This window comes from Thunnus thynnus, chromosome 1 (assembly GCF_963924715.1).
Source record: "Thunnus thynnus chromosome 1, fThuThy2.1, whole genome shotgun sequence".
Classification (NCBI taxonomy): Eukaryota; Metazoa; Chordata; class Actinopteri; order Scombriformes; family Scombridae; genus Thunnus; species Thunnus thynnus.
In genome coordinates, this window is record NC_089517.1 from 27,916,338 (window position 1) to 27,943,734 (window position 27,397).

Consider the following 27,397-nt stretch of genomic DNA (forward strand, 5'->3'; position numbering starts at 1 on the left):
GAAGCAAAAACAGGATGGTGTTTATGAAGAAAGAAAATATGACTTCAGTCTTTTTGGAAAAGAAGTACCTATGAGTAAATCAATTCAATTCATCATTTGGCTTCTCTGTTCCTCATTAGGAGTTTCCCATCTGTTTCTTTCGCTTTCTCTCTCTCTCTCTCACACACACACACACAAATATACACATACACATTATAACATAAACACATATGGTCAATCTCAAGTTCATGCTAGCACACACAGCACTGCAGCACTTTCACAAAATAACATAATGTGGCATAGAGAGCTGGAATGAGGTGATTTCATGTGAACAGCCTGAACAAACAGCCCATACCAAGAGGAAGTCCCATCACAGGGGTCGGGGTTTTGTTAGGACAGACCAAATATGAGAGTGAGAACTGCATATCAAAACAACCAGATAATGGATTTTCATTCTTCTGGGGACAGGAAATACCTCTACAAGGAATGCCTACATGTTTTCCAAATACCATATTTCACAACTGAAAGTAAGTAGTGAGTTACCAGTTTATTAAGGACACTGCAGTACTGTATATTTGAGGTCATACAGTTTGCTGCATAATACTGTGAGTTGTTTAAAAAACTTTTTCCACCCAAAATTTGGTGCAGATCATGTTATAAATACATTTAATAAAGGCCAACAGTTAGAGTGCAGTTGATCATCTGTACAGAGAAAACTGCCTCATCTCTGATTGACTGTGTGTCTGTGCCTGTGTGTTGCATTTTGTGTTTTATTAATGCTGTAAGGCCCTCTCCTCCGTTTTCCTCCATTCCATCCATTTGTTTCTTCAGAATCTTTTTTTTTTTTTTTTTTTTTTTTTATGATGTGAAGCTTAATATTTCTATTTGAAGTAGATTATATCTGTAGAGCTTGTAAGTTTTTGTTCACACTTGAATGATCTTCTGTTAAAAGCCACACAATTTATCTCCAATGTTACTGTGATGAGTGTGGTGAAGCCTGTAAGTACTCCACAAGAACTGTTCATTAGTCAACATTTTCATTTTCATGTGACAATATGGTGCATCTCCAACCAACTTTTTTCCAGGCAATGTTTCTGTTTGAATATTTGGAATGCACAACCATGTTGGAGGATTGAAAACAAAACAAAAATCTGATTGCCTCCTTTCCAGATAAAATAAAGAATATTACTTTTTATGCGTTTCTATATTTAGTTTTGGTAACATTATAAGCTCATCTCTCACTGTTGTGATGTGGTGTTATGCACCATGTAATGACTCTCAATGCATAATGTGATTGGTCTCTGTTTGCTGCTGAAAGAAGTAAAATTATGTTAAATGTTCATTTGCAATGAAAAACTTTTTGAAGAGTGTAACTAAACTTGTAGAAACAAAGGGATCTTTGGCTGTTTGGTGACAGTGTGTGACAATAATGGAAATACAACCCAATCAGATTTTTTCATGATGTATGCACTCTGCACACATCTAACCGTGTTTGTGGAAACTCAACTACAACATGAAAACTAGTGTGACTGATTATGCATAGCATCAGTTCAACGACACAGTTGTTGCATTCACTGTCTGGTGGTTATAGGCGTCTTACATGCAGTGTGTATTTTTCTGTATTTGTAAAGGTCAGATTTGCATCCCTGCGTGAATCAGTATTCGAGAAAATGCCTTAATGCATTAAACATATCGCACCTAATCTTTTATGAAGGGGATGATTTCAGTAACTTCTCACACCTGTCATTCAGCATTTCCTTTAAATCCACTCATATGTATTCGGTGTAAACCTGCAGATGTGTGTTCATATGCAGCATGGTGAACCAGTGCTATGAGAGTGGTACATGGCATTCATATTCAAGTCTGTGCACACAGCAAACGTGTAAATGTATTTATTGTATATGACATTTTTGACAGGTGTTCACTGTTAGAAAAATACAAATTTCATCACATGTCAAAGATGCTGTATAACTGTCACCTACTATTGTGCTGTCGTTCCACTGAATGTCAGAATCACATGTGGTTGCATCTTTCTCCATAACCATAAGATATAATCATGAGCTACTGGAGTAAGAGGACGTTGCAGATAAAAAAGAAAAGAAAAAAGTAGTATTTACATTACAATATGAAAGGCCTGTGTATGACCAATAAACTTGGTACTTAAGGCTGGGTTTGTTCTGCATTTACAGTATTTTGTTTCAAAAATTAATTTCCAACATTAGTAATTTAAAAATGAACAATAAATCAAATCAAAGTCAACCAAATTTAACACATTTTGGTGCTTTGTAATGGTTTGATTAATACAGACAGACTGGATTCAGACTGGATATCACTCTTTCTTTCTTTGAGTCCCAAATCATGTGTTCTGTAATAGATTCAGGGGTTTTACAGTAGGTGTGTGTTACACCAGAGTGGTAGGAGGCCACAGTCAGCAATCGCAGGAATTTCCAATGGAAACCAAACACTTAACAGGAAACAACAGCTCACTCAGTTGGAGAGGTAGGTCAAGACGGCTTTCTGGTACTCTGCATTACAATACTAAGTTTATAGCAGTGTTTTTTCTCCAATAACACATACAGTTTTAATAAAACTGAGAATAATTCAGATTATCAAGAAAAATAATATATAGAAGTTCACTGAATTTCACAAATTACAGTAACAGGTAAACTGGATAAACAAATATAATCAGTTACAACAAAATACTTTCCATCATTTAAGTCATGCATCAGTGGAATATTTGTATATACATTCTTCAAAAGGTATAGATGACCTATGTGCCATCTGACCAGTGTTGGTAGCTGAAGAAGAAACCCCAAAGCAGTGTAAACGTACAGCTTACATACTGTGAGTCTTGTATTCTGGAAAGTGCCCTTTTCTGCCAGTTGAGCTTCCTGTTCCTGTTGAACTGAATTAAGAAAGGACGAATGGGGGCACAATTTGAATATGCAAGGATTTAGAGGAGTACAGCACCCAGTGCTGACAGTTTGTCTTTATGTTGACTTACAATTTGACGAGAAGACAAATGCAAATATGACCTGCTGTCTTCCTCTTGCTGTTAACACAACATTAAACAAGACGTGCCCAGAGAATCGCAATATCTGAGTCAGACCCATTGCGGCAGTGAAGAGAGAGAGAGAGAGAGAGAGAAAGAAAGAAAGAGAGAGAGAGAGAGAAAGAGAGAGAGAAAGAGAGAGAGAGAAAGAGCGAGAAAACAACTAACACATTATACTGTGGTTCTTCTGAGTCACTGGGCCTTTCTGTCTGTCCCCGTGCTGCATGGATGAATGCACCTGGGAAGACTTTGTCCCCTAATTTTATTTGTTGGATTGCAGCTGAACACTGATGTGTCGGGAACCACTCGTTTCAGCACCAGCACCGTTTCTCACTTTAATAATTTAAACAGAGACACTCTGCAGGAGCTGTGGATAGATGTTTCTTGCTGTGTGTAGATACAGTAAACGCCTCTTTTGAAAGTCAATGATGTGTCAAAAGCATGTAAACAAACTGGGGTGGCTAGTTGCAATATAATATATGTTTTTGATAAGACAATATTATAACATAGATTGCAGGGATCTGAACTGTCATTAATGGGATATCAATGTGCAAAATGCATTATGCAATATGCAGTGTGTGTGTGCTTACTTTAAACCCCCACATTCTTATCAGTGCCAGTGGATCCCTCACTTGCCATGGGCCCAGGATACCAAAACAGCACGAAAAACAGTAAAGACGAACAACAAATGGATTCCATTCACATTTCAATGGAATAGCAATCAGGGTCACTCTAGCGTGGCAGCCTTCCAGTGCCTGATCATGACCTGCAAAAGAAACAGACCACACATAACACTTTTGTGAGAGTAACTGTAACACTCCGGACTCACTGAAGGATTTCAGTGCAGAGATATTGTACATAATGAATGAACAAAATGACTGCTGATATGAAGTTATTAACTATTCTGACCCTATGAATTACAAAATTATACGTGAATATCAAATTTAAAGTCATTCACATGCAGGATGTTTTCTTTTCACACGTATATAATCTCTTCTTTTTCCTCCTTGAGTTTTGGTGGTTGGTAAACAATCAAATATTGAATTATCATCACATATGGTAACGGATTTGGCTGAATAAATAGACCATTGTCACAAACATGGATGGATACCGGGTTCTCCTGTTGCTTCTAGCTCTTGCTGTTAGCGCTTATTTCAGAATTTCAGAATAGCCAATCACACAATACAGGTGATGTTATTGGCAACTGTTTCTCCTGTCAGAAACTGTTCAAACATCAGACTTAAATGTTGGAAGTCTGATGATGTAATTCTTTTATTGCCGTCAGTTCCTTAAATACCTGACTATTATATCCAGCTCCCATTAACTGTGGAAATGCTTTAGCAAACATATTTTTAAGTTTATGTTTGACTGTACCAGTGAAACTAAGGGAGACTGGCTAGAGCAATTGAGCCTAATGATGCTTTCGTCATGCATATCCACTCTCTATATAAAGTCTTTTCAAGAGCATATGATAGTACTTCTGAGTGCAATGATAAACTTTCTAATAGCGCTATTGAAAAGTTCAACACCCCTGCATCTCCATTTGAGGGAAAATATGAAAGTTTCAGAGCCCATTAATCTTAACTGGAGAATGAGAACATAATTCATTAAATCATCAAATATTTCAGCCAAGACCCCATTAAGTCCACTAAGTAATTCAAAACACTTTGAGGCTCTTCATAAAACTGCATTTAGCTGCCATCCTGTCATGTGGATCACTATAACTCAATGTTGGGAACATGACAAGAACGCTGATTTACAGTTTGCCTCTCAGATACCATTCTACAGCATATATGTACGCTCTTTTAGGTCAGAGTCCTACATTGTATAAAATGGCAAACTGTATCTTTCTAAAAAGCACAAGATCACCAAAGGAGCGGAGGATTTTGAGAACACTGAAATAAATCTGTCCCAGTGAATTATTAATGATCAGCAATCAAGTAAGTTTTTAAAATCTGTACATTCTGTCTTACTTACTGTGCGATCTTGCAGTTGGTTGTTGTAACAAACCGTCCTGTGTAGTGAATGTTACACCTGACCACATTGTTGGTAAAATCTGATTCCAGCACCAAGAATTTGGGATTGACCTGGAGCTGAGAGACAAAAGACAGATGGCACATTACAATTCACCATATACTCAAAGTTCAACAAACATGGGTGACATCCAATGGGACCAATATTGCTTTAAGAGAGAATGTGAGATTTGAGATAGATAACACTGTATAGATCATGTGTTTGCACATCTTGCAGCCATATTGATCAAATCAAATATGCATGAAAAATAGACAATGAGATGGATGGGAGACCAGTGCCACTGAGCCCTGTGCTGCCCCTCACTTCCGTCCATAAAATATGACCCTATGCTGTTCACAAATGTGCTATGACCATGCACACCAAAATCTCTCTTTACTCTTACTTTTAGTACGTAGTTTCCAGGCTGGATGTCTGTGATGTCAATCCACTGGCAGTCAATATCAGCATTGTATGTATCATAGCAGCCTGGGCTCAGACCCTGAAGAAACAGAAGGGAAGAAAGACATTCGTAAGGAATACTGATCTGAGGTGAAAACCTTGTATGTCAGCACAATGTCAGTGGTATGACATTGTGCAAGAAACATAGTCAGGCTGATGACTAAAAGCCAACTATTAATGCAACTGTAAAAAAAAAAAAAAAAAAAAGTGACCACCAAATGAAGGTTGAAAATTGATGCGGGAGCTTGAACTTAAAGTGAAATCGCTTTGTCATTCATTGTTGCTAAATTCCACTCATGCCCTTGTTTGCTGCATTACCTGAGTGTGAGCGGTGCAGGCATAACGCTTCAGGTGACCAAAGTCACAGGTTGTGTCTTCTAGACAGAAGCTAGCCTTGTGTCCCTCTGCGACTTTGCGGCCAGAGCTGGCCTCCAGTAAATCATAATGGCTGAACTCGTCCATACTGTGGTAGTGCCTGTAGGAACAAACAAATCATTGTGCATGTAGTAAAACAATGAAACAAACATCTTAGTTAATGTGATCAACCAAAATGTTTAAGCTCATTCTAGTGTTATTGTGTCATCTAAGCATAAATTATAGCTAGTTTATTAAGTTTGTTAGGCTGCTGTAATTACACTTGCATATTGTTTAAATTAAGCTTATCTGGGTTTAAATGCAATTTCAAGACAAACTGTGGGTTTATATACTGCATACTCAACCCATTGACCAAATCTATTAATGTTTATGTACGTGATGTTGCACCTTGACTGAACACATCATAAAGTATCAAAGGACAATGGATACTAATTGATGGAAACAATAAAGTATTGCAAGACATTAACACCCTAATGATGTATGAATGTTGTTAATTAGCTTGTATCAGTCGGTGAGATCAGAGGTGTTTGTGTGTGTGATCGCGTGTGTGCGTGTGCTAATGTTTTTTTTTATGTTTGTATGCTCATATCTTAGTGTGCATGTGTAAATGTGTGAGTGTAGCAGTGTCAGAGTGTATTTTTGTGCTGCTTGCGGTGTGTTTGTGTGTGTTTGCACAGCTTTAGCAGCTTAGGAAAGGCTGGATGCACATGGCCACTGATCATCTCAACTGAACCAGAATTTGAAACAAGTGACTCTCAGTGAGTGACTCTGTCAGTGAGCTGGTCCATTTGAAAGCATCTGCAATATTAACTGCTATATGGCTTGGACCTCTCCCAAATGTCAAAGTGACCTGTGATGCTACTCACTTTTTAAAAGCCTACTGTGCACATAATTGCATGACATGCCAACACGAATGTGTTTGCATGGAGTACCATGACAACAACCTTCCTACTTTTATCATTAGTTTGAAGTATTTATACAGAGCAGTGGAAACAAATTAGTGAAGCACACATACCAAAGTAGTTAAAGGAACATAGCCTGCTTACAACAACCTACAATCCCATTTCCACTTTTCTGTGATTGAATGTCACTTTTTAATTGTTTAACTGTCTTAATCTGGAATGTCAGTAAAAATATATTTCTAGTAAATCATAAAATGCCACAACTGCACATGTACAGTTGTATTTTGTCACATTAATATAAAACATTCTAGGTTTCTATAAATTTGTATGTACATGTCCGAATAGCCTTGTTTGCCTAAAAAAAGATCATTGTCCTGTTTGTGTGTCATATGGGCACAGCCAGCATTGAGCTATCTGTTATTAAGAGCGTTTAGCAAGAAAACACCCAACAACATCAGCAAAGTATAGTTTCCTATAATATCGAGGCTGCTTAATCCAAGTGGTGTGCTCTTAGTGTAGCACATAGATGCACAAATCTCATTCAGCCATGTGACTGTGGCAGAGGCCCATGTGGAACACTGCTGAGCATGAAGCATGACTGTCAGGTTTACAGACATGAAGTCATTTGTCACAGGCAAAACAGATACAATATGTTAGCAGATAGCATTCTGGTGGTTTTGACTGAGATGGTAAATTTCCTACAGCAGATATGAGATATACACTTTTGACAGTTTATAAGCCACACTGAATCGTTTGCAACCGAATACAACAGCCTAACAATAAATGTTATGAAACTCAACATATAAATGTTTTGTTGAGACTATGTCAGAGAGGCGTTCATTAAATTTTGTGGTCATTTTGAAGGATTTTGTTGTTGTGCTATTGAATTGTATTGCATTATATCATATAAATAATTTGTAACAGAGTCTTGCACGGGTCCAATTTTGCAAACCCGCACCCACCCGCACCCGCAAAGCTCAGTACCGAAACCAACCCGTTACCGCAATTATCTCCATGTCAAATCCGGACCCGCCTGGACCCGTAAATATAAGACCCGCAACACGACGCACGATTAAACACATAGGCTACACAGTCTCTCACTCAAAAGTGCTTTATTTTTACTTGTTGTGCAATCATAATCTGTGTCTATGGGCAGTACTGTACATTCACTGACAACCACACATACCAGTGCGCACACACAGATACGCAGTCGCAGATATCACAGCAGTTACTCTCTCACACACATTTAACAATGATTGCATACTAATGTTATAATGCATGCTCACTTGCATGACTTATAACAGGGTGCAACATACTCTGAAATGTAGTTCATTTTTACCTGTACCCGTGAATTTATATAATTATATTTTTTACCCATTACACAACTTTTTTGTGGGTACTCGACCCAGGGCAGGACTCTGATTTGTAATATTTTGTCCAACCCAAATAGACAACATATTTAATATTAGTGTCTTCAACACATTTAACTACTAACAACTATAATTTTATTGGGCACATTTCACAAAACTGCAGTAAAACCCCCAAAATCACCACAAAGTTGAATCAACTTTTGCCATCTCAACAAAAACTGAATACAAGCTTTATAAAGTGTACCTAATTAACTGGTAAGCTAGTGTAGAGAGCAATATACAGTATCTCAGTGGCATTAACTGCCAAATTCATTTCAGATATGCAAACATCTTTAGAGCAATGTTTTGATGAAACAACAACAAAGACACTACATTTTAAGTACTAAAAAACAAAAAAGGGTTTTAGATGTTTGTATGGACAAGAATACATGAATCACTCAACATGGGGCAATATGTTAGTTTAATTAGTTACCTACAGTACTGATATGCACTGTATCCACTGGCTGTACACACAAGACTTTTGGTTTCCGGTTAGGAAAAACTCTGGGAAAAATGATGTGCAACTAAGGGGGTTTACTTCATTTGAACAAATTCAAATTTTTATTTTGATAAAACTTCTGAGCTGTTGATAAGGTATAACTGTTCAATGCATCACATTAAAAAGTAGATTAGAAAGGAAAACCTTCCTAAACCTTTGATCCTGAAAGCCACATGTTTTAAATTTAAAAAGACCTATACCAATGTGATAAAGTTCCTCAAAGGTTTGATATGTAGAATTGTGAAGCAATTTACATGTATTGATCGTTTTTTTATTGCCAATGAGTTAACAGGTAGTAACGTAACGTAAAAAATTAGACCTTCCCCAACTTTCTCGGATGTCTGTCACAACCTGTGGACTGATTTCCATGTGAAGGACCCAGGCCGGATTTTCTGCAAAAATCCAACAGAAGTGATGTTTTGCATGCTCCCGAGTGCCTTGCCTCTCTCCCGCTAACATCAACAAACGACTGGCATAACAACACAACAAAAATGGTGCTATCTGACTAGAAACACCCTGCAGATATTAACTCTCCAGCTAATGAAACAGCTAGCTGCCTACATCAACCACTACACATTTCACAACAAAGGAAGAGGAAAAAGACATCACCTGCAATAGTCTCCATCACCTGCAATAGTCTCACATCGCAAGCACCACCTGTATGTTGACTGCAGCTCATTTAACAGCCACAGATGTCACTAATGAGAAGGAATTTTTGATTCCTACATATCAAACCTCTAGGAGAGCATCCTACCAAAATGAAACATTACATAATACACATTGAAGTAGCAATTGAAAGTATTTATCATATTCTCTGATTCTTCAGTTGCCCCATACAGTCATACAGTATACTTAAGTGGTGTTGACTTTAGTTGTTGTGGCAGGTGAGGTAAGCACTGGATCGTTTACAGTCAGACAAACTCAGACTATATAAATATTGCCCTTTCGCCTTACTTCATGGCCCATGTTTCAACATAGCAACAGCTTTTACTGGAACAGTCATTAAAGATTGAAGGATGACTTGGAAGCAAAAGTGGGTACTTTCCACTGATGGAGCAAGTGACCATTCAAGGACTCATTCTTTCCATAGCTGAGGCAACCAAATATGATTGCTCTCAGGTAGAAACCTGTCTGTTGTTATCTAAGTCTGAACACTATCTTGGTTCAAATTACTCTCCTGTCTCTGTTGAAATGCAAATGCATGTGACCTTGTCTATATGTAGGATTATTTGATGTGTGGCAGAAGGGAACATACAGCATGTATTTTATGTAAATATGTGTGTGTGTATAAATACATGTGTATAGAGTGGGGTGGGAAAAGAAAAGCCTGTAAGGTTGAAACACAGTCTTTGTTTGTGTTCCCGAAACTGGCATCCATTTCAGTGGCAGTCTTGAGATGATTATCTCCAATACGGTATGTGTGTATGTGTGTAAGTGTGTGTGAGAATGAGACAGAAAGAAAGACTGCGGGAAGCAGGGAAAAAGATAGAGAGGGGGAGGCACTGGACGATGAGGTGCCTGGAAGGGTCCTCTACCTCCTTGGATTCCTGGATCCCCTCACTGACTATGTCAACTACAGAGAATGTAGTGTTGGAAGAACACATAGAGGATTTAACAAGAATAGCTTGTAATCGTAATATACAAAACATTCCAATCCTTCTTCATAGTCATGACTCATTTTCCACTTGTGTTGCAACAAACAAGACTTTGAGGGTTTCTCACATCATAGCTTGGGTTGTAAAACATAGAGAACTACAGTAGGCTCTTTCAGAACTATTTAGCAGGGGCCTGACATTTGCCTTCCACAAAGTGCAACCAGGATATGAAGACATATGTCCAAGCACCTGCACAAATAGCAGCTATGATCTTTGACCATGAAGGTCACATAGCTTATTAAAGATGTACTGTAAGCGACTGACATAAATAAAGCATAAGTTGAAGAACTCTGTTATTAAGTTCTGTTCAATCAAAAATGAAAGTAAAACTAAAAAATCACTTTTAATGACTTTCACTTGCTTTCCATATTGACTGGCATGAAAAATAAACTCCACATGGTATTCTGTTTCTTAATCTGTTAAAAAAAAAAACAAAATATGCAGAATTCCGATATTTTCACAGTCCGTGTTACTCAAGAGGATGCTGTTCCTTTCCCTTTTTCTAATACTCAAGTGAGAAAGATAGGAGTGAGTGTAATGAAAAGCAAAACTGTCAACTACACAGCTTATTCAACAAAAATGTAGGGCAGGGAAGTTTATTGTGAGAATCTGGGCTAGAGGTTTTCTTCCCCTAAAGAGATTTCTTTGTAACCAAACACCCTGTCCCAGTAACCCATATCCATGCCATCATACTTTAGCAGCTATATGATCTGGTGTCACAGATTGACAGCAAAAATGGATTGATTTGTCAATCTGATCACACAGCCAGTGGAATGATTGCCTTGGCTTCCTGCCTTCTGGGACCCACTGTGTAAACGCAGACTGATGTCAGACAGCAACAACACTGCCAATCTTCTAACGGCCAGTCACATTCCTGTAAGATGAGGATAGTAAAGCAGAGCCCGGCACTAGCATTAGTGGGCGGACTTGCTGAAATTGAGATAAAAGCCAGTCTACATGGAATATAATGTCATGAAACAAAGGCGATACCCCCAGAATCACTTCATCAGAAATCCCCAAGAGATATTCAGTCTGAGCCACTACTGCCCTGCTAAACCAACTAAATTTGTCCACTTAGCAAGAAACAATGAGAAAGCTGCTTGCTAAATAAACTCACACAGCTAGATACCATTATGTTTCATGTGATGTGGAATTTAGAGTGTATTGTCCTGTTGCTCTATTTCACACAGGTTTGGCCCTATAAAGGACTCCATTAATCTGACTTCTCTTTAGACCAGGTCTATGAAATTTAGACTTACTCTCTGTGGAGCTTCTCTTCCTGCAGTGACTGTCTATATTGTAAAGGGGACCATGCTGCGTTCACTTTCATTCACTGACTGAAAGAAGAACACAACATTGAAGTGCACCAGATCAATCGAGACTGTTCATGAGCAGCGAGAATGTGCTCTATGTACCAATAACCACATTTACAACACAAAAGCCCAACTTGACCATACATTTAAAGTGTTGGTGCCAAGGTCATGTCCATTGGGTTAGCTATCACAGGATAAATCTCCACTACACAATGATTTTATAGTCCAGGATCTTGTTTCACCAAAGACATTTGTGAGCACTGATCGTAAATGGTACAAGCTTCCCATTTCTCAAATGATTACACTTGGAAAATTGTAGATACATTTGCAAGTCCTTTCTCCTGCTCATGCATAAGTCGCCAAATATGGTGTTTCTTTTGATTACTTAAACGCGTCAAAATTAATGCGAGAGGAAATGATCTCATGTTGCAAATTTGGAATCGGGTCCCAGGACAATATCACTCATGTTTTTTTTCCTCTTCTGGTTTCCTCCTAGATACTGTATACTGACGCCAACTGGGGTTATGTCGGGTAACATCCATATTCCCAGTAATGAAAAGGTGAGGTTGCTGAATAAGTTCCCTCTGCCGTGTTGTATACGGTTAATCAGGTTTCAACTGAAAGTGGGCTCACCAATCCCATGCAATACTTTGGAATAATGGGCCATGTTGGTGACCTGGCAGGGAATACAGTCATCTGGCCATTAAACCAATCTTATGTCTGTGTGTGAATTAGCACAATAGTCACATACCACAACCCTAATTCTATAAAATGTGGAGCTGTTGCTTTGCCAAACCCCTATTCCACTTAAGGAAGTAAATGCAAATCAAATCATCGATCATGGTTCAATATATTAATCAAAAGCTATTCATCCACCAGTCAACAAGCTGATTAGTAGTGAATTTAGTTTAGCCAGTTAATGTTCAAATTTACTGTTATGTGACCAGTCAGTTTTACAACAATTTGAACATGTCCTACAATCAAAACCAACCAGAACTGTCCATTTCTGGCAGTGCAAAAGTAGCTGTACAAAGCACAGAAATTAGTTAAATAAATAAATATATTCTGTAAGAATAAAAGCAGGATTGACATAAAAATGTTTGCTCACTAGTTCCATGGTCACAGCTGATACTGCAGCCAGTAAAGCATAATTCGCTGATTAGGTAAAATCTGGTTTGTATTAAGTACTTACTGATGACAGCTGTGCCACTCCCAGGTATGACGTGGCCTGTTAGGCATGAAGTCAGCAGTACCCTTGTTCTTCACCCTCTGTGGGAAACGTAGAAGGACTCTAACATCATAGTCGGTGGTCTCGGAGCCATAGGCAGAGCTGAATGGCGGACAAATACATGAAGACAAAAAACAGTGAGGTAACTGCACCAGTGACTGCAAAAAGGATGTCAGCATGTCTGTTTCTCATAACTAAGACAAGAGGGGGAAAAAGAGCAGGATGGGAAAGGCTTGGAGGCAGGAGAACATCTACTAAATAATTCATTCTACAGATTACAACCATCTCTCCAAACACATAGTTTCAACATGGGGAGAGGGAGCAGAGTGAGGTACACACTCTGTTGCATGATTCACTTTTTTGTGTGAAAGAGGAGGCACAACCTCGAGTTCACAATACCACTGAAGATCTAAGCCATTCGTCTTGTGGCTGTTGTTGACATTGGAGTGTATGGCAAATTACAACAGCCCATCTGTCGGTGATTGCTGCAAACTCAGACAGGATATGAAAGGGCTTTGAGGGATGGCTTCGCTTGTGATGGGGAGAGGGCAAATAGAGCAGCCATGGGGACAGCACACTTCCATCATTTCAATAGTGTCCTTAGTGCAGAGGCAGTCAAAGGCCCAGGCCCGGGGCTCAGGGGATGATATCCACCAACAAAGAGAAATGAAACTAATGGCAGCCTGTATCCCCAAAGGTGACCAGGATTTAGTTCATGTTGAGCTTTTGGTCAACTTTTTTCATTATTTCTTTCAGTTATTATTGCACAGGCATAATCCCAAAGGCTACGTTAGAATTGTGGACAGTTCACTTCCTGGTTAATACTGCCCAAAGGTGGAGCACATTACAAAAAAATTCAATCTCCCATTAAAATTAACATTTTGTTGTTAATGCATGATCCATTCATTTATTCCATTTATCCTAGGGTCATGGAGGGCTGGTACTTTCCAGCATTTACTGCGTACAAAGCAAGGTGCATTTTGGACATGTCGCCAGTGCTTAAAATGTTGCAGAAACCATTAAAATTAGCATTCATCACTGATATGAAAAATGAACTCATAGGGGAAAAACTTTTTTTTTTTAATAAGTAAATTAACGTATAATAAAAAAATGCAAACGCCATCCAGAATTTGGTTTACCTTGATAGGCATTTTTCCTCAGCAGCACAGCGGAGGGAGTACATGTGGGCTCTCTGGATGTATGTGGAAGCCTGGACATAGTTGGGATCAGGAACCAGGTCAGGCAAACCTAAAATGATATACATATTTTCATAATTTACAAAATACACAACCTGATGTGATAGTAATCTGCTCACAAATCAAATCTCACAAATCTGCTCAAAATACTGAAAAAAAATTATAGACGGATACATTTTTAGTCTCAAACATACCTTATAGAGAGAATTAATGTTAATGTTAATGATTGATAATCTGTGACAGGTCCCCTTTTGATCTCTCTGAATTCCAGCCCTCCCAACAATGGCAGTGAGGGCTCTTTCACATATTTGTCATCAATTTTTTATTAACTGGTATTTATTGCAGTGCTGGTGGAGGATATGAGGGGCATGAGTGACAAGGGCCGCAGTTCAAGACTGGGTCACAATAGAGAAAGCTATTGGCCACTAATTACTGTGCATTCCAGATTATTATCATGGTTTCCTAATGAGACACTTTTGCTCCATAGGCCTCTCAGACAGGGGTGAGTTTGAGGTGAGAGAACACAAGGGTTACATTTAGATCTCTTGTGTGAAAAATCCCAAGAAAACAAAGAAACATATAACATTAACACAACACTTTGGCCTCTAACTTAATGTATCTTATTATGAGGGAAATATTTTATACAAACAATGTATTGCCTTCTTGGCTAATGTGATGTGATCTTGTGTGACACTAATCTTAATATGAACCTGTCACTTGAGGTTAACCTTGAGCAAAGTAAACGTAGGATGACTAGTCATATCTGTTAAGGATAAGGCTCAACTTGGAAACATGAGCTACAGTATCATAGGAGGACTTAGTGTAGTACAGCCTACGTTTTTCATACTTCGGTTTATACAAACAAATGACAAAGATGGAGAGATGAAGAAGGAAAGGCATTGTACAGAGATACAAGAGAGCCAGACAGACACACAGAGAGGGAGAAGGTACGTGCGAGGGCAAAACATGACACCACTGCTGTTTTTAAAGTGGGACACTGCCCAAGTCTGTCAGAAAACCTGAGGAACAAGTTAAAAAAAGCAGGCCTGATTTTTCAGAGTGGATGTCTGTCCCATGCCCTGTAAAGGCCATGCCAGCAAGGGTCACTGGTGTAGCTTATCATCCTTCTCTGTTTAGCTCACAAAGGCCTGGTATGCTTGCTTGTTTAAGCTACAGATAGCAAAACCATTCGACCTCTAACTCTGGAGGCATTAATAATATCACAAAAATTATATTCAACCTTCAATTTCTGTTGTACCATGCTTTAACAATGGAAAAGAAAACAGATGATGAAACACATTGTTATCTGTCACATGAATTTCATTAGTTCTGGTCTGTTTATGGAAACCAGATAGGAAGTTTCCTATTTTATATCTGCCCAGCGTTTAACATCCAGATGAGTCTTGCCTTCCAAGCTGCAAGTTTAAAAAAAGGGCTTTGACTTTTCGGGCATTGTGTAAACATCTCATCTGACAGTTCTCTCTGAGGCAGACGTATAGGACAGGGGGAAGCTTCCATGTAAACATTGTAAGACCAGTGTGAAACGCAAAGGTTTTCCAACTGCACTCTCAGCCCCGTTTTTTCTCTTCACCCCAGGAAGGCTTTGTTCTCTGTGCCGTAATCTTTTGAAATGTGAAATTGGGTCTCTTTCAGAGGGATAAAGTGTTTTGAGAAGCCAAAGCTGATCAGCTCTCGACAGCATGTGACAAAGCCACACATTACACTCTAAGTGGGGCACGGAGAAAAAAAAAAGAATCTTGCCAGGCTTTTTATACCATCTAATATAGCATAATAAAAGGACATGAGGGCTCCCTCTCCTCATCAGATACTCCTGCTATAAGCTGAATGCTGTTAGCTGCACTGACAGATTAGCACACTTGAAATTCATTGAGGTCAAAATCAAGAATCATAACAGCATCTGATGATTATGCATCATTTTAGAAAACTCTACTTTCACTGCATACTCTATGCCCTCTTGCAATAAACATCATGATTATGATTAACCATTTTACTTTTGCTGATCACTTGTTATATTACTATAAATTTTAGCAATATCGAGGTGCTAAAACCTTTTCCCTTAATTTGAAGATGCTTGAGTAAAATAACTGTGATGCTGCCTTGCAGCTGCCTTAATGAATTAATCTATACCAGTTACGGTCTAATTATTCTCTCCTCTGACTGCTGGCACCTTTATCTGGGAACATGAGAGGAAGGAAGAGTGATATCAAATGACAATGTATTGCAAAGTGTATGTTTGGGACATTATGTATACTTTTTTAACCAATCTTTGCGATTTCACTTAATTAAATACAATTCCTTAATCACAAAGACACCCGCAAACTTGATAAATTGCACATATGATGTAAAGGTCTCTTTGCTTAACACTTTGAGTACAGAGTACATACAGTACAGTATGCTGTGCTCTCTTAATTGTTCCACTGTGGCTTTGGCTGTAGATCAAGCCCTATTTACTGTACATGGTTCTGGGAGTAACTTGCGCCATTTGACATCTATAAGCAACAATTAGGAAGTGTTTCTGCATTGAAACTTATTTCATGGCCTTAAACTTAATTGTACAGTAGTTGTCTATACACTTTGGTTGTTAATGGTAATGCTTGCCAGCTTGTTCATGCATAGCAACTTAACCCTATTTGTGCTTAGTTGAATTTCTTGCACTAACCTTAGTAGGCCACATGATGAAATAGATTGAATTTATTTGTATTATTTAATAAACAGCCTGGCCATTGATTGGTGTTTATCTTATATCAGCATAACTTATGTTTGCTTATGCATTTAAAAATGGCTGTACAAATATGCTTGTCTGCTTACTTCAATTTTAAGTAAATTTTAAATGTGTAGATCACCATTAGTATAATACTTTAACAGCTTAATGATGTTCCATGAAGCAGTGCAATAAAAATGTCAGCTTTTCAGCAGCTCCCAATGGCTGAAACTTTATCACAATGATTACCGGGTACACTAAGGCATCTGCACACATGTTGGCTTTTTGTGCTGTAGAAATGGCTCCCAGCTCTAGAGTGTCTAATGAATGATGGTTGCAAGGCTCACAGCACACTAGAGAGACTGCAGCACAGTAATGCAAATCACTGAGTAAAACCTACATTATTAAGAGTCTGAGATTCTTGCTAGAAGTCTTCCCTCACTGCCTGCTGCAGTCAGAACATAGGAAAATGTCACATGCATTTTTTTTTTCCTCAGCATTAACAATAAACTCAAGGAAAACTTCTTCCTCCCTTGCACACCCACAAATTATGAAAACAAGTGTGATCAATTGCTTATAGGTTAAAAGAAATTTTCTGCTCTGTTACAAAAAACTTTTTTTTTTTAGTTCGTGTACTGCATGTTTTGAAACACCGCATTCTTCCCCTAAGAACTCTAACTAAATATTTCTTTGATTTCATGTAACTGAAGCAACGGACCCCATGTGTAACAGGGACTTTCCACACTCTCCCTCCCCCTCAAGGAGTGGTGGATTACTGTATCCCCCTCCCTTATTTACCCTCTCCTGTCCTCAAGCTCAGGAGGCAGCCACTGCCCACCAACACCCCTTGTCACCAGACCCCGTATGAGGTCACCACCACCATTACCAAACTCTACACGCCTCATGAAACAGTCTGCTCTCTTGTAATACAGAACTCCCCACACGAAAACACAGTGGTTCTTGTGTGTGATCTCTGAACACTGGCAAGGCTTTCTCAACACCTGGTTTCAATAACCATACAAGTGGGAAAAGATGAACCTTGCATTCACTTTGCTTTGTTTGTAAACTGAAAAAGAGGCTGACTTTTAAACAGCTGTCTCATTCTGATTACTTCAGATATCTGACAAACAAGAATACTAGAAAAGCATGATTGTATACTTGAGGGGGTGGTGAGCTCTCTACTCCTCTGGGTTTTGCATATTTCAAATTCATATGTCTAGCTAAAAACATCACACTGCAAGCAATGCAAGAAATATTTTAAGTGCTTTAGAATTTTCTTGATGGCTCCCAATCTGTATCCACTCCCATCCCACTCATGCGTTATGTACTCTCTTAAGATCTGGTAAAACGTCCTGAACAAAGTGTGAAATAAAGCATACATTGTGTTAGTTTACAGGTGCCCAAACAAAAAGCTCACTGTACCTCTCTGTTCTGGTCGGTACACACTCCCGACATTGACACTGGGATTCTCAGGGGCAGAGTTTGGAGAATTTCTGCCTGGAGGAATGGGCTGCATGAAGGGAGGTTGGGGTCTTCCAAATGGAGGAAACTGCTCATACTGAGGGCTCCTGATTGGTGGTTGACCGGCTGCTCCTGTCCTGTCCACTACCACAGGAGTGGCGTGATTAGCGTCAGGGGCAGGGACAGCGGGGGCAGGGACAGCTGGAGCAGAGTCCTCGTTGTAGATACTGTGGGTGTATCTGTGGTCCAGACCATCTGAAAATGGTGGTTGGGCAGCACGTGCAGGAACCACAGGATTGGGCCCGTAGCCATAAGACTGGTAGAAGTGGTAACCATCTTCAGCAAAGTCAGAAGGAGAGCCTGGGAGCACAGGGGCCACACCACCTCCAAACCCTCCTCCAGTGTATCCCCGTCCAGCACCATACCCTCCACCGCCATATCCTCCACCGACGACAGGCTGAAAGGGTGGCTCGTAGTTCCTGACTTGTCCGTCCCCAAAACTAGGGTCATAAGGTACTGGTTGGAAGGGAGGCTGTTGAGGCAATGGGTACTGTTGGTAGGATGGTACGTTATAAGAAGATGAAGAAAAGGATGATGAGGATGATGAAAATGAAGAGCCTGTGGATGGCCTGAAGCGAGTGCTAGAGGATCCCTGAAAGTGGCTACCACCTGTGGTGCCTGCAGTTTGTCTCCAGTTATCAGGTACTTGCCCAAAGCCGAAAGGATGCCTGGCCTGCCCACGGACAGTCTCAGAGGACCCTCTTGATGGTGCCTGTCTGCGGACATTGCCTCTCTGAGGTCTTTGTGAAGAGCGTGAACGTGTATCTGCTACAACCACCCTAGGACCTCTGTCCTGGGCCCCCGCCCCAGCAGGGACATATTCAGCTCCACTGTTCAGCAAGCTATACATGCGGCCATTGTTCTCCCACTGAATCACCTGCCTCCAAGGGGTAGCAGAGCTGTCCTGCCCCTGGCCCCGACTCTGGCTCTGCCCCCGAGTCTGTGTGGCAACCTGCGCTTGCCCCGAGCCCAGCAGGATGAATACCAAACATGTCACAACCATAGGCAACATACTGGCTCCAAAGATGCCACAGCTCACCACACAGGAAAAGCCCTTCCAGTCCACCAACAGCTCAAACTCAAACCACCTGTGGCTCTGTCAATAAAACATGTGTATCCTCTTCTCGCGGGTGCAGTTTTGGTATGAATGCAGAGACAGATGCAAGGTTGAAAAGTAAGCCTGTAGTTGAGTGCATCTGCAGGTCTTCACTGACAGCAGTAGAAGAGGTTGAATGTGCATTCAGGAGCAGTCACACAGGAGAAGGAAAGTGGGCTTCAGAAGACCCACTGGTGTTGTTACCATCTGTTAGTGCTATGAGAACATGTCCTGACGTCTTGTCGGTCTGCTGGCTCGCCTGTCAGTAGACTGAGCATTGCTCTCTGCCTTCTGGAAAGGAGAAGTGCCTGTGCACTGCACGACTGCAAGCTTCTATTTGCCTGATTGCTTACAATGGGCTGTGAAAAAATCTCAAAGTTTTTTTTCTTTTTTAAGGAGAGGTCCCACATGGCCCTAGTGCTAGTGATGTTTCCTAGCCTGCAGCAGCCAGCACTCCATGAGGCTTCCAGAGTCAACATTACCATCTGCAAAGGCATTCAGACATTCTGTATAACACATCTGACTTTCAATGTCTTGAATTCTTTTCTCATCATGTACAAGCATAGATAGTACAATGTGACCCACAGGTGGTTCAAAGGTTTGTAATGTTGTTACTTTGTCTTTAAACCTCTAAAGATTACAATAATTATGTGCAGATGGGAAATTACTTAACTGGTAACAGGGGCACCCTGTCACAGAGAACCACTATACTGATGTAATTCACACAATTGACAACTGTTTTTTTTAACTGACTCAAACTGTAAAATATTCCATGGTGCAATGTGGAGGTACAGTAAGTCATTCCAAGTGACATTTGCACAAACAATGAGAAGTTAATAAGGACATACTGTTTGGTAATACGTAACCTTATATAAATAAAATGTGATGTCTCTGTTTATAGGGTGGGTATGTTAGGAAATGTGGTCTGTATCCCCCACCCTAAGAAATATCAAACTGAGGTCAATTATGAAAGTGTTCAGAACCCTCCTCCCACCAAATACACACATTCACAAACACATCACCTCCTCTCTCCACCCCTTATTCCCCTTGCTGCTTGTAGTACACTGAATGCACAAAAGACATGCATACATGCCGAGCAAGACAAGACTGTGTGTGCTGTTGTCTGTGAATACTATCAAAGCACTGTTGCACTCTGAGACCCTCATTTACACAAATGTTCTGAGAGACAAGTCATTAGTAAACACATTCACAGGGGATTTGAAACAGCTTGGTTACTGCTTGCCTTGATAGAGTACATGCAGACAGAATCAGATTTCCCCCTGTTATCAAAGTCAGCAGTTTGCAAGGTATTTTCCTTGGCACGGCTTGCATGGGCAATGGCCACAATGTGCCACAGACCAAAGAAAGGACAACATTCCTCAAGGGCTATAGCAGTCGACATTCACTTTGCCTCTCTCAAAAAGGACCCATAAAAACACAAATATGCTTCCAGTATATGCTTTATCTCACCCAACAAACATGTAAATGCACTGCAGAGAGGAGCTTTATCATGATTTTCTGCACAAGGAACTTACAGCATCAATATGGATATGATATCAGTTCTATATATATATATATATATATATATATATATCACATCTGGCTTTACAGACATGAGCTGTTCCCTCATACCGTTATACAGTGACTCAAAACACATTTGTTAAACGTTGACACATTCATGACTGAACATCAAACATTTTTGATAATTGTATCTTTCTTCTCCAACACAAACATTTTTATATTTGCCAGTGAACAGCTTATTAGACAGTTACATCACAGAAACAGTGTGATCATTTGTGTAAAATGTGTCAGACCTTTTTATGACAAATACACCCAACTTAAACAAAACATTAGACTTTTTTTTTCACTAGCACCTTACAATGTGTGTAGTCTTTTTGCAGTGATACCTTATGAGAATATTTTACTTTCATTAAAGTGATACAAAAAATAGAAATTCCTTGTTCTGAACTTACTCTGTCCCAGCTTGTTTAGTGCTTTTTAAAGCCAAGATTCTTTCTATCTTCTGGATCAGCCTTGTTTTCCTTTCTTAGTCCTGCATTTGTATTACATGACGTTAAACTTTTCTGTTGATATTAAGCTTGAGGGTTTTTTTCTTAATTACAGATTGATCCCATGGGATTTTCCTCTGAGACTGAAATTGCTGCTTTAAAGAGCCAGACCAGCAGTGAGCCCCAGAAATCCTGTCACTGAAACATTCCACAGAGATTAGTCTAAGTTGTGAGGCAAGGTTGGTTGTTTTTGTGTGACTGCTGTGTGTGTCCCCTGTCTGCTGGAAACACCATGTACCCAGTGAAGTATGGTGAAAGAACGCATTGATCTCAGTGACTATGCAGCACAGGAGGAAAGCCCAGGGAGTAGACATCCTGCTGAGAGCAACCTTTAGCTGTACAGAATCAGAGCTAGGGATGCTCTTATATACTTAGAACTACATTCATCCCCAAAGTCAGTGTAGAGAGTAGGTACAAGCTATCATGTGTGATGTCACAACAAACTTATCAGTGTTTTCAGTTCAAAATGCAATTGGAAAAAGTGACATAACTACAAACTAATACTGTATGTTTCAAACCAAATTGTATCCTGGTCATGTGTCTTATATAGGAAAACCAATCTTTGCCTGAAATCAAGGACCAAACAATCTTCTGATCGCTCTGGTTTTTAATAGATAAATGGTCTTTAATCAAGCTTGATACCACATTTTTTCTGTGATGACAGCTCTCCAAGGAGCGCAGATTTCATGCTAATTTTGACAGACAAGCTGACAACACAAAATAACATAAAGGGAGGAGATGTCATAATTATGGAAAAATCTCACCTTCTCATGGAAAAAAAGCTGTCAGATGTTGAAAAGAGTTGCACTTTTTCATGTAATTATTTGATCCTTCCTTATTCAAAAAGACAGCTGCTTGATATACAAACAAAAGATAGATGAACATACAGAAAAAAAAAATGTTGTACTGGCTCCCAATGTAAAACATCTGCTATCCTGCAAACACCAAATATATCCTGCATTTGTCTTAAAGGATTTGGCATGGAGCAATGCAGCCAGTTCAGCAAATGTGCCGGTAAAAAACTGAGACTTCTGTGATGGTTAAATTTGTGTATTCAATGTCAGACGATAAACCACTTCCTGAAGTCGGTTAAGAATTTGACACATTCAGCGTTTTGTTGTCCTACAGCTTCCCTTCCCATCTGTAATCTGCTGGAGAAACATTAAAAGATTGCTGTGGCTGCATTTTTCTGTGGAAGATTTCCAGCTATTTTGCAAATGATTTTTTAGGTCACGGTGGGGATTTTTGTTTTTTATCATTAAATTCAAACATTAAGAAATCCTGTGCCTTTGTTGTTTAGGAGCATTGATTTAATCTGTAACGTGGCTGTTAAAATAGGTCAGGCAAATTGTTCGAACACTGCTGAACTAAAATGAGTCTTATTAGTGCAGTGAAACCAGGTATTTAAGTGTACAACAACACAGTAGACATCAAGTTTACTGAATTTTAGTACTACTAAGTTATAAAAATACAAACATACAATAGTGTATACAAAGATGCCTAATTGTAGATTCCTACAGTAAAGACACATAGATCTTTTTCTATCATGTTGCAGGCCATGTAAGTTAGTAAAGCACTTTGTAATTATAACATACTGTGTACAAAGAGAGACTGGTGACAATGCCGAACCACAAACTGTATCTGTTGTATGACCCTGTTATAACTGTCGACTCCTGAGGAAGACAACATATCCCATCTCTTTCATCTGCTTTACTCACTGTGTCTCTAATATTAAGTAATTATTTCCATTCACAATTCTAACTTCCACTTCACCATGGCAGAGATACAACAGCTGAGGTTGGCGATTGCAAGCACATTTGGTCATACTGTTGGAGCAGTCAGCCTTTGAAGTACCCACCTGCTTTCCATTAATTTCATTTTCATGCAAGGAGAGTCATCAGGCACCTGCACTCTGTTATTGGCTCAGTTTCAGATACCAGGAGACAGAAACGATAAAAATGCCTTCAATCATAGGATAATTTAAATATTTTTTTTCTTCTTAGCACAACATCAAAATGAACCTTGTGATCTTCCTTTAGAAAGACACAAAGAGAGGACTTATTTGTTTCACCCTGTAACATACAAAGTAGCATTTTTTGTTGAAAATAATTTACATTCAGGTGTAACTGCAGTCCGGGCATATTTGTAATGTCATAAATGTGATTATGCAACAACAAGACTTTGTAATGAGATCCTAAATGCATGCTGTGGATATGTGTAATGACTTAAGTTCAACTTTACAAGATACAGTAAAAGCTAATAAGCCTGCAACTAAGAAAATTAGGATCTTGTTAGACAAAACCACCTGCTTCATAGTACAGATTACTTTGATAGATTTTGCATTTGTCAGGCTGAAATCCCCCAATGTTTTTTTATGGTATTCTAATGTTTAAATTAATTAAATTAGGCTTCCGACTCCCTCCCTATTAAGATTTAAGTGCCAAGATTGTCTCGATTGTTCCTAATGAGATTGTTTTGGACTCAACTGTGTTGCTTAGGTCATTTTGATTCTTCTGGAGAGCAAGTGGATCATCAAGGAGGAGCAATAACACAGGAAGGTGTGGCATATGAAGAATGTGGTGTGTGTTTTTTTTCACCCCATTTATACCTTTTATTAGCAAAAAACTTAATGGAAAGGGATTTATCATGCTTTTCCTTATTTTCGGTCATACACAGTATATAATGTTACAATGTCAGATGTTCATATTAAATGTGGCCAAAGCGTCAAATAAGAAGGTAAATGTATGTAGAATTAATCTGTGAGCAAAAAGCTCAGGCTTCAGACTGCTCTGAATGCTTGGTTTCCAACAGCTTTTTCTACTTTCAGCCCGAGCTGACATTCGCTTGTGAAGGACTTCTTTATATGGTCATCTACTCTACACACAGCGTGTGAGTAGACTGCTCCGCTCTGCTAACATTATGGTATTTTTTCATTGTTCTGGGGGCAGTCACATTGAGCTATGACTCGAGTCGAGCTGGCACGCTGTGAGTGTTTTTCCATTACACAGCAGGCAAAGTAAAAGAAGTTGTTTACCTGTTGGAGGTATGCTGTGTCGTCTGGAGCTCTTCATCAAACATCATCATCACTGTGGCTGTTTCTGTTTGTACTACTCCTCCCTGCATTATTTCTTACTGATCTGCTTAACAAAGTTGAGTTCCAAATATCTCCATATGTTGGTGTGTCGACTAGTTTTTAACGCCACTAACGAAGCTCTGCTAATTCAGTGAGGAACATGTTTAATTTCCTGTAAATTCTTCACAATAAAAGCCTCTCATTATTCTTCTTCACACTAGCTTCAAATAAACTTTTAAACACATTTTTGCACAGAAGGAGAGCTGTGGATTATGTCCCCCATCATCTACATTGAAAGTGCATTATGAAGGGATCTCTTAAAGGCCAGTATAAACAGGAGGAATGATAATATCAAAAACAACATGTGTTAGTGTTCATTTGGGCACCTGACTGTTGTTTTAGGACAGATTTGAAAAATTGTGAACCTATCCTGTAAGCAGCCAAATTCACAAAAGTTTCAAAAGACACTATACCAAAGGGGTGCGATTATAAAATTATGAGATTATTCAGTCCCTTCAGTCCCTGGATGCCGTTAACCTAATGCAGTGTAAATAAGGGGGGGTAAGGAGGGAGGAGGGAGGACACAGAGAGATAATTGCCTAACACATTGCTTTGACAATGGCTGCCCTCCCCATAGTGCTGTGACGTTAGGGGGCTAGTACTGTGATTGATGTTAAACTCTGTTTAAGATTAGCCAAAGGAAGAAAGAGCTGTGAGGGATATCTGTGTCTTTTTGGTGCTAATGAGTATCTGACAGTGATGCAAAATCAAATGGAGTGTATAGTAGCAGTATGATGACAAAAACATTAACACACACATATGCCTGGTCCATGCATTCCTATACAGATAATACTGTAGATGTATGGCAAGTGTGAGTTTGAGGATCCTGAGATTTTATCATTCCTCTCATGCTCCATCCATAAATGAGCCAGATTTGATGAGTTACGAGCACTTTCACTTCCCTCGTTACCATACAAATGTCCAGATGGACCTAGATGGTGGTGTTCACTCCATTGTGACAGAACTCGGGGGGATTAATCTGCTCATCTGATTTGTCTGTCTGAGTGTGAGTTCATGACATGTAACCAGACTTGGAACAACTGTTTCCAAATCCAGTTTTATAGACCCATTCAGGCCAAGCATTGGCATGCATATACTCAATATGATTATTAAGCACAAAAGGTCAAGTCAGTTATTTTAAAACACAGTGAAAAAAATTCTTTTAAATTAGACTGTGACAGTTATACAGTATTCCTCCTTTTACCATAAAACAAAATAGTGGACCTGCTTTGTCTCTTGCTCAGTGTCTGATAGAGGGTGATATCACAGGAACAGCCTGATTATATTTTCTTGCTTACTTAAGGCCTAAATATTTGCTAATTGCAAGCATTAGTAATACCAGCAGGTTGCAATATCCTTACAAGGGAGGGCAGCAGAACTTTTTTTTAAAAATCTAGTTAAGTGATCGTGTTAAGCTAGCAAACTTTTTATTTGCTAGTCTGCCTAACTCCTCCACCTTCAGCTTCGCCTGTCATACCTGATGCCTCTTCACACCTTTTTTAGCCAGAAATTTGTCCATTGCCTCTCTTTCTCTTTAATTTTCTTGTTCTCTCTATACCCTGGCTTTTCTTTTTTGAGCTCCTAATTTTTGGTGAGGCATTTTGACTTAGCTAGTCAGGCAGCAGTTTGCTTTACATCACATCTGACTGGCCAAGTGTTTCGACCACACCATTTTCACAATAAAAGCGGGGGCTGAGGTATCAGATGACAAGTTGAAATGTATTTTAATGATAACAATAAATTTATTTATCATGTAAATACATATAAATTGTATTGCCAGTGCTATGAGTCAATAAATAGGTAAAGGTAGGTAAATAAGTAAAGTAAATTGTTGTACTTCATCCCATTTAAGGGTCAATCATAGACCTCTGCATGGGCCCCCCTGGGCCTTGGGTCATCTGTACCCTTTGACCCCCCCCAATGGCAGGGCTGCATGTAACCCTCCTCTGAGGTGCAGACTTCAGAAGCAGGGGCTAATTTGAGCTCCGATCCCCTCCGACAGTGGCCTTTTGCACACACAGCTCAACCTCGAGGGAAGGACACGGAGGCAACACACAATCTAAATCAGAGATTATAATGCAAACAGCCCTGTGGGGCTCACTAATGACTAAGGTGAGCCTGAGATGCAGCTCCAACTCTGCTTTAGAATATCAATTAGGTCTCTCAGGGACATGGAGATGGAAGGAAGTGACTGGCATAGTAAGCGCCTACCGCTTGTCTGTGGGCACCTCTAGCACACGGTATGCACCTCAGTGACTGCCGAGAGATATCGAGCAAAAAGGAAAAGAGGGAAAACAAAGTGAAGACGGGTAAGGATGGTGTGGGTGGGGGCAAGTGATGCAAGAGGGAGAATTCCATTGTCATGTGTTTCCCAAAGAAAGAGGAGCCTGTAAATTTGTTGGAGCAGCCTATTCAATTAGCTCCAGAAATCCACAGCTGGTCCCCAGAGACACATATCCACAGATGTGTTGTGTGCTGTTGTCTCTACACACCCCAGAGAACTACCCTTCCTCTGTTCTCTATCTCTTTCTCTCAACTCTCTCCTCCCCTCTTTGTTACAGTACATTCTCTAGACAACACAACAAGGTCCTGGTAATCAGATGCTGGCTGAACTGGGATACAGAGCACAGAGACAGACAACAGGCTGCATCTGAAATCATCTCACACCTCCGCTTGATATTGTTCAAGGAAAAAGAGTCATCTAAGGCCCTCCTCTGTACAGACACAAAGGCAGCAACACTCAAACACACCCACATTCAGAATAATGTACAAAAAT

General features: G+C 39.6%; 1 protein-coding gene across 2 annotated transcripts; it reads right to left on the reverse strand.

Annotated features, from left to right (window-relative positions):
- Positions 1-1,856: 1,856 nt before the first annotated feature.
- Positions 1,857-19,825, reverse strand: loxl1 (lysyl oxidase-like 1). 2 transcript variants are annotated; one of them, XR_010928911.1, is made up of 8 exons: positions 18,225-19,825; positions 14,024-14,132; positions 12,849-12,986; positions 5,822-5,978; positions 5,448-5,543; positions 5,009-5,124; positions 3,622-3,797; positions 1,857-2,884 (listed from the first exon to the last, which is right to left on the reverse strand). XR_010928911.1 is itself a non-coding variant. In XM_067594154.1 (7 exons), the coding sequence occupies exons 1-7, from the start codon at positions 19,333-19,335 to the stop codon at positions 3,791-3,793; spliced, it is 1,734 nt and encodes a 577-aa protein (XP_067450255.1). In that variant the 5' UTR covers positions 19,336-19,825; the 3' UTR covers positions 1,857-3,790. The 2 variants fall into 2 exon arrangements, 1 of the variants encoding a protein (XP_067450255.1); XM_067594154.1 differs by having other exon boundaries at positions 1,857-3,797.
- Between the last annotated feature and the right edge of the window lie 7,572 nt (positions 19,826-27,397).